The 8,700-nt window shown below is 47.9% G+C and overlaps 1 protein-coding gene across 1 annotated transcript in view; it reads left to right on the top strand.

The window, feature by feature from the left end:
• The window catches only part of SCARA5 (scavenger receptor class A member 5), a 120,462-nt gene that overhangs the window by 22,834 nt on the left and 88,928 nt on the right, over window positions 1-8,700 (top strand). The window contains exon 3 of the mRNA XM_024130905.3: window positions 3,137-3,265. Within this exon, the coding sequence (XP_023986673.1) occupies window positions 3,137-3,265 (129 nt within the window). The remainder of the gene's footprint in view (window positions 1-3,136; window positions 3,266-8,700) is intronic.

Here is an 8,700-nt window from a genome sequence, read left to right as displayed (position 1 = left end):
CTCCGGACGCGCAGGCCCAGCGGCCATGGCCCACGGGCCCAGCCGCTCCGCGGCACGTGGGATCCTCCCAGACCGGGGAGCGAACCCGGTTCCCCTGCATCGGCAGGCGGACGCGCAACCACTGCGCCACCAGGGAGGCCCGGAACTACTCTTTTTTGATGGGGAAAAAATAGAACTATATCATAGCAGTTCGCCCCACTCTTACAATGAGCTGGCGATACATGTGCAAAGCAACAGGGCAAGATGCAAGTTAGCGGTCTTCTTGGCTGTGTGATTTTCCTCCCCCATTCTGCCAAATATTGAAAGTTAGTACAGACTTGACAATAAAGGGATGATGTTCTAATTAGTGGGAGTAAAGGAAAAGTAGCCCTTGCTCTTGTGACTGATTGGTTTAGAAAAATGTTTTCATTCCTAGAGGAAGGAAGGGGTCCTGATTGCTTTGTTTTCCTCCCCAAGGTGAAAAATTTCAAACTGAATGACAATTACCACTAATCTAGCACTTTATAAATCGTAAGTAGCCTCACTAGTCAATCCGTGAATGTGTGTCGTTTGCACTTAATCCTTTACTGTATTAATGTTCAGCTTACTAAACAGACTGCCTCAAGCTCAGGCAACGTATTAATATAATGTCTTGTTGTGCCTCCATAAAAAAATTACGTGCAAAAAGTTATATCAACATCTTTGTGAGAGAACGATTTCTTTTTGTAATGAGCAAGAAATAGAACATTTCAGTGAAACTGGAACAGTTAACAGCATATGGTTGAACTTAATTAAACCTTCAAGGGAAATAAGAAGAGGGTCAAACAAAGGCAACAAATGAAGAAGGCCAAGATGGACTGGGGATAAACATAAGGACAATAGCATTTCAGCCTGTGTATCTTCTGACCCCTCCCAGTAGCTAGGTTGCCATCATTCTCATCATTATGTCAAGAAAAGCAGGGATGAGGAGAGCTGGAACAACCATCGCAATAAAGATACTAATATTTGTATAATACACTATGCTATGCCTACCGCTTTAACTCTCGAGGGAAAAAAACTTTTCTCTAAGAGTTGCAACCTGCCAGCCAGCGGCTCTCACGAGAAAAAAAAAAGACAAAATGCTACAAGAAGCTTGTGTATTTAGGAGCAAAACAGGTTATAGACCCTACTGTGTGGAAAGAGTTAGAAAATTCTGGAAAAGAAGATTTAGGGTGAGTTAGAAAGATGTGCAAGTCTTTGTGGAAAATCAGGTTAAGTCTAGAAAATTTGCTAACATTTAAGTGTTGATGAGAATGGTAACTGAATTTGTATTTCTCGACCACTTGTTCCAAATCGTACCCGATGTTTTACGGAAATATTATGTAATAGTCCTACTTAGCTGTTTTAACAACAGCATTTTCAATAAAATGGAGTAAATGCATGGGAAAATGTTCCTCACTGAACAATACCTCTGGAGAGCCAGGGCACCAGCGTGGTCACCGTCATTTCCCTTGTGGTCACCAAACCTCCTGAAGTCTGTGCAGGTGGCAGTGTTACCTGAGAGGTGATAAGGAGCCCCCAAAGCACATCAAATGTCTTCTGACTCTCAACTATTTCAACATCTGCTGTCAGCCTTTTCCGGTTCCCACCCATGTCTTCCATGCGCAATGTTCTCCAGTTGGCAATACTCTCCCTTGCAGGGGGTGGAGAATGAGAATAATAGGGACATGCGTACTTTGAAAAAAAAAATGCCCTCCATAGATTCTTTTTTTTAAAAAAATAATTAATTAATTAATTTTTTGGCTGCGTTGGGTATTCATTGCTGTGCATGGGCTTTCTCTGGTTGCGGCGAGCGGGGGCTACTCTTCGTTGCGGCACGCGGGCTTCTCATTGCGGTGGCTTCTCTTGCTGTGGAGCACGGGCTCTAGGCTCGTGCGGGCTCAGTAGTTGTGGCTCACGGGCTCTAGAGCGCAGGCTCAGTAGTTGTGGTGCACGGACTTCGTTGCTCCGTGGCATGGGGGATCTTCCCGGACCAGGGCTGGAACCCGTGTCCCCTGCATTGGCAGGCAGATTCTTAACCACTGCGCCACCAGAGAAGTCCCCCCCCCCATAGATTCTTACCTGCCGTGCTGGGGGTCAGGGTGGGATGGCATCCCTTCCTCTCCATTGTCAGCTGACAGAGCAGGTGGAGGTTGGTGAGCTTGCTGGCCTCTGCACCGGCCATCTGAAGGCTGCCTCGAAGGAGAAGTGCAGTGGAAAGAGGATAGAGAGTCAGGGCACCTGGGTCCTCACCCGGGGTTTGTCATTAACATTTGATGTCCTTCATCTGTAAACAGAAGGGGTTGTACTAGACAATCTGTAAGTTCCATTAGAACTCTGATATTTTGCTGTTCCATTTTGGCCAGAACCTGGTGAGCCTTGTGTAGTTTCACAGGATGAAGTTAGGTACTATGTTTTCCTGTAAATCTTAACCCGAGGTTGTAAACTGGTGGTTGGATCCGGCATGTAAATGTGTTTTGTTTTGTTTACGCTCCCTAGTGGGTTTTGGTTTTGTTTTTGTTTTTTTGCTCTAATTAGTTGTCAACACTTAAAAAAAAGGGAGATTTCTCCAAATCACTTCTGACTTGTCTTGAAGCCAGAAGTGGTTTGGAGAAGTGATTTTTGGATCTGCCAGCGCCTGGCCCTTCTTCCTGCATGGCAACCTCTTCCGGACCGGGCATGCACTGTTGGGTTCCCCAGGCCCACCTGGCCCACATCCCTTCCAGGCCACTGTTAGAAGCTGGAGTTTGCAACCTCTTTCTAAAATTCTCTCCATCTTCTCCTGATCACATGGGACAATAACGCTTTATAAAGGACACATATTCCAGCCTATTTGAGCTTTCTCTGTGGCTTGGACTGGCTCTAGGAGGTGGGTTTGCATGGCCTCGTGAGCTGTGGGCATGCCTGTCTGGCTAGTTCGTGAGCACAGAGGGTGGGAGGAGAGATAGAAGCAGAAAAGCTTCTCACGATTCAGAAAAGCTTCCCACCATTCCAGCTGCATTACAGATGTGCAGAAGTTGTGTGAGAGGTTCCATGTGAACATCTGCATGCATCAGGGAGAGATGAGACCAAAAGAGAAAAAGGGCTTTGGGGATTTTCAAATGTCTTTTTTCCTCTTCTTCTTACCCTTATTGTCTAGGTCCGTGCCACAAAGGACGGGCGGGTGGCTGCTGCACCCAGCTGGGCTCCCTGTCGGCCCTGAAGCACGCAGTCCTCGGGCTCTACCTGCTGGTCTTCCTGATTCTCGTGGGCATATTCATCTTAGCAGGTAAGAGCATCCTTTCCCATCCTGACCTTTAAGGAGGTGAGCAAGAAGTGAGAGCAGATGGGCAAACTGGGCAGCTGGAGCTCTTCTTTCCCACAGTCAGGAACTCAAACACTGCTTTTCTCACCATGGAAACCACAAAGGAGGAAGCTGGCTGGTCCTTCCAACCAGGCATGACTCCGGGCAGCATTGCCTGTGCTGTGTGGGTTGAGGAGCTGGCAGGGGCTATAGGAGCATGGGAAATCTCTTGAGTCCAGGAGTAGAGACCTAGCTGCTCCAGGTGGCCTCTGCCTTGTCCTGCCTCGTAGTGTGACGCTGTGCATTGCGCTGGGCCTCCCTAGAGCTCTGCACTATGGTTCATACGGAGCAGGCTGGGCTCCCTGTCCTGGGATGTGATGAAAACAGTTATGAGACACTTTGTTGCTGAGGCTAATCAGGGTCATGGTAAACCTGCTGCCCCTTTGTGATTACCGGCGATGGGGTGAGTTTGCCCCAGGTCAGCCGGGCTCTTCTCCCCAGTTTCTGTCTGTAGAACAGGCTAGTGACAGGCTGGACTTTGGACCATGTCCTCTAGCCCAGAAGCAGAGCTCATGGACCCAGGAAGGGATCAGATGGAAGATCCCATGCTTTGATCAGCCCAGCTCACACACAGGTCGGACTACCGTGATGGAGATGGCGGAGCAGATAGGGATAGAGACCGTGGTGGTCTCTCCTGACTCCCACCCAGAGGGAGAGAGGCTCGATTCCCACCTACCTCGATGGAGGTATATAAGGCTTGACAAAGCGAGGCCAAGGGATCAGCATCACTCATCTTACATGAGTGCCTACTTTGTGCCGGGCTCCATGCTAGGATTGGAGACACTGCTAAATAAGACCCAGGGGCTCCCCTCCTGGAGCTTCCAGTCTAGGGGAGGAGGTGGGAACACAGAGGTAGAGCCCTGTCTCAAGGCAGAATGCAACAGGGACTATGATGGGGCCTTTGATGTTGACACACAAGTGCTGTGGTGACCCAGAGGAGATGCACACAGAGCAAGTGTGGGTGTTGCATGGAGGGGCCGGGATGGGGTACGGGAAATGTAGTCAGAGAAAGGCTGCTGGCCAGACAGAGCTGACTTGGAGTGCAGAGGGTGGGGTCCTTGACGTAACTCTTAATTCCTGCCCTTAACTCTAGTAATATGGAGGCTAAGCCCTTGCGGATGACCCCTCGCTAGAAATCCCTGGTCTCGTGTCACTTTCTGTCAAGTGAGACTAGTCACTTGGGCCCGGTGATGGGATATTCAATGCTGCCTCTGCCCTCAGATTCCCACACTCGGGGCAAAGGGCATCACTAGGGGTGGTGTCTGTCCCATCAACCATTGACCCAGGTTGGGGGGCAGCCAACAGCAACAATGAGAGAAACTAATGATTCGTCCAAGGGATGATGTCCAGCCAGAGGATTTTTTGAACATGTTCTTGGGCTGCTCAATGAGAGATTGGGATCTGGGTTTTGTGGGCTTGGCAGGCACGACCATAACAAATTTACAGAATTTTTGGAAAGTGTTTTGGCCCAGCAGGAAAGCTGGGCTATGGTATTACAACTACTCTGCTGAACAACAATTTTTAGGTGACAGAAGAGGGTCTGAAGGAGAGAGCCAGGCTGGTGGGGACCCTGGGGCAGGTCTCTGGAGGCCTGGAAGGCCTGGAAGGGCATCATCTCTTGGGTTTCAGGGGAATGAAAGTTCTCTTCCGGGGTCTGAAGGGCTGCCATGTGGAAAAGGATGGACATATTCTGTGTGGTCTCAGAGGGTAGAACTAAGTGAATGGGTGGATTTTGTAAAGAGACAAATTCCCATTCAAAATCGAGGAGACTTTCTAACAAGAAGTGGTACCCAGCACAATGCAGAGAGGCTTTTCTCCTGGCTTGGAGGTCGAATGGGATTTGTGATGATGTTCTGGAAGTTTCAGAAAGGAGGGTGGAGCATGGTTTCCTAATCTAATGGAAACATTGCCTTGCTTCCTGTTATTTCATGTGGAAATCTGGGGAGGATTTTGATCATCATAATTACCTTTGAACCTGAAGTTTATGAGTACCAGATTGCCTGTGTGGAATGAAAATTTGGGATGGATTGGAACTGATCTGATGAAACAGAGCATCAGACTTTATCTCTTGGCTCTGTGGCCTGGCCACTGTCACCTTCCCAGTTTCTTGTCCAGAAAATCACGTTGGCCTCTGGAAGAGGTTTGAGGAGGGTAGCCAATGAAAAACTATCGTCACCAGCTGCCCCTTCCCTAGGGAGGGGACTTAGGAATGTGGTGGATGAGTCTGGGGTTCTTCAAAGAGGACCTGCCTGACGTTGGGTAGGACGTTTCTTCAGATTACCCTGATTGAAGACCTCCAGGGATGCTCCTTTTCAAAAATACCAAGATGGTGGGGAGATGCATGGCTCAGTGTAAACCAGAGCTAGCCTGGCCTTTTCTTAGGTGTCCTGCTGTGGCTGCTTCCTCATTTGGGTCAGAACCTGCTCTCCAGTGCCCTACTGAGGTCACCTTTCATAGGAGGTACTATGGTCTGAATTGTGTCCCCTCCAAAATTTATATATGAAGCCCTAACCCACAGTGTGATGGTATTTGCAGGTGGGGCCCTAGGGAGCTAATTAGGTCATGAGGGTGGGGCCCTTATGATGGGGTTATTGGCCACATAAGAAGAGGGGAGAGAGAGACACAGAGAGAGAGAGATCTCTGCCATGTGAGGACACAGGGAGAAGGGGCCATCTGAAGCCAGGAGGAGAGTCCTCACCAACAACCCAATCTGCCTGCACTTTGATCTTGGACTTCCCAGCCTCTACAACTGTGACAAATAAATTTCTGTTGTTGAAGCCACCCGGCCTATGGTATTTGGAGGTGGGGCACTAGGGAGCTAATTAGGTCGTGAGGGTGGGGCCTTGTTATAGCAGCCCTAGCTAAGACAAGAGGAGTTCTGTATGAACCACTCTTAGACTTCAAAACCTCTTCGTCAACACAAAGCTCATACATCTGACAATTGGATGACAAAATTAGCCACTGCAACCAAGTGCCATGTCTGAATACCTGGTTGGTAACATCTGATTGAAGTACAGATGCCTGCTCTTACTTCAATATTACCAAATTATAGTCTCACTGCATAAAAATATTACTCATAAAATTTCTCATGGGATTTCTCTTGATTCCTTTCTCTATCCAAGTATTCAAAATAAAAGACAAATACTGTATCGGTGTTTATGCAGCATCTCAGCATCCCCTCTCAGGTTAATCCAGCCATTGCCCAAACTATGTACTCAATTGGGCTTTCTACCCACCACCTAACTCTCCATTCCTGACCAGCATCCTCTTGGGAGCTTTCCTCTGATATTCCCACACCATCACTGGGTTCTATGCCCACAGTCTTCCATCATCTCCCAAGAAGGTGGCATCATTCCATTCTTCCCAAATTCCTCTAAGCCTTTCTATGTCTTCAACCCATTTTACCTGGACTGATGGTTTCCTATTATGTTTTTGTTCTGTTCCAGCATTCATTTTGGGACAGTAAAGACTCTCAGGCTTAAGTTCATGAACAAGAGAATTGAGATTGGATGATCATGTGGTCAGGAGGTCCTCCATCTAGCACTTTATGGAAGATGTCCTCTGTGATGGAGTTCAAGGGTTAGAGGAGGTTCAACCTTATCCGTGACTATTGTGGGACATCACTGTGGTGACAAAGGGTGGTCATCAGGAACTGCCTCTTCCTCCCCTTGCCTGTCAGGGCTCCATTGAAGAATTTGAACTCCCACTGTGACATGACACAGCAGAAAGGGGAGGTGTCAATATCTGGGGATCTAATTTGGCAGAAAGCTGGAGCATTACAGCAGTCCAGACTATAGAGTTGGACCAGGGAGAGCTCCTGGTGAACTAGGGGCTCCTATCATGCCTTAATTTAATCCTTTCTTAATAGCAGTCAGCCATTGCCATCAACATCCTCAATAAGTACTTAACTTGTGCATGAGTGCTTAGTGGGTTTAGGACAACAGAGCAAGCCCTGGTGTCATAGTCGTCTGTTCAGGCTGCTATGACAAACTACCACAGACTGGGTGGGTTAAACAACAAGTATTTATTTATCACAGTTCTGGAGGCTGGGAAGTCTGAGATCAAGGCACTGGCAGACTCCATGTCTGGTGAGAGCCCACTTCTGGTTCATAGATGGCTGTCTTTTTGCTGTGTCCTCACATGGAAGAAAGGGCTATGGATTTCTCAGGGGTCTCTTTTATAAAGGCACTAATCCCATCCTGAGGGCCCCACCCTCATGACTTAATTATCTCCCCAAGGCCCCACCTCCTACTACCATCCCTTTGGAGGTCAGGATTTCAACATATGAATTTGGGAGGAACAAAAACATTCAGTCTATAGCTACGGAATAAAAGAGGTAATTCCTGCTCTGGGAGGATTTAAAATCCTAACACACGTACACATTAGGACAGTGTGATGTAGCTAAGGCTCCATGCCAAATTCTGCAAAGGAGAGCCTGATTCTCAAGAGCTGGAGGGGTTGGGGCAGCCTCAGCCTGGGAGAGCTGAACACCAAGTGACCCAAGTGTTGTTTAAATTGAGCACCCCTTTTTAGATCACGTTGTTTCAAGGAGGTCTGTCACCGACTTTGCAATCTGGGAACAGTGTGCTCAGAGCCCACATCCCTTGATACGGCAGATTACTGATACCATGGTGTATCTTGGAATTTAGAGCGTGGTGACCTCAGCCTTTTCTGGGACGCTCTGTCAGAAACAGCACATGCACTGTCATCCTGTGCTTATTGTGAGGGCGCCCTTGAGGACACTGTTTGTTCTGTTACATAACGTCAACTAAGAGGACCCGTGGAGAAAGTATTTTCTGTCTTAGTCTCAGAAGGAGAAATACTGTTCCTGAGGAATTAGTTTGTTTTCACCTGAAGGAGACTGTGGATCTGAAAGTCATTAAAATCACTTTCGGGGAGGTAGTTAATGCAAACTGAGAGCGAGCTGTCATCCCTTTGTAAGATGTGTGAATTTGTAGGCAATTAAAATGGAAACCTGGAGACATCTCTGGTCCACCCACAAGTGTATTGACCTCCAGGAAAATGTTTTTCTGCTAGTCTCATTCTTACCTTCATTTAGTGTCTCTAACTTGTTCTTCCTTTATCTTGTTCTCATCTACTGTTATTTTAGAATATTTTATGTATCCTCATAAACTGCCTTAATCCTTTTTGGAACAAGGAAGTGTATTATGCCCAGTTTTGTCTTTTAAAAATAATTCTGCCGGGCTTCCCTGGTGGCGCAGTGGTTGAGAGTGTGCCTGCCGATGCAGGGGACACAGGTTCGTGCCCCAGTCCGGGAAGATCCCACATGCCGCGGAGCAGCTGGGCCCGTGAGCCATGGCCGCTGAGCCTGCGCTTCCGGAGCCTGTGCTCCGCAATGG

This window comes from Physeter macrocephalus, chromosome 9 (genome assembly GCF_002837175.3).
Source record: "Physeter macrocephalus isolate SW-GA chromosome 9, ASM283717v5, whole genome shotgun sequence".
NCBI lineage: Eukaryota > Metazoa > Chordata > Mammalia > Artiodactyla > Physeteridae > Physeter > Physeter macrocephalus.
Note: the sequence above shows the minus strand (reverse complement) of the source record. Positions and strands in the feature narration are given on the sequence as shown.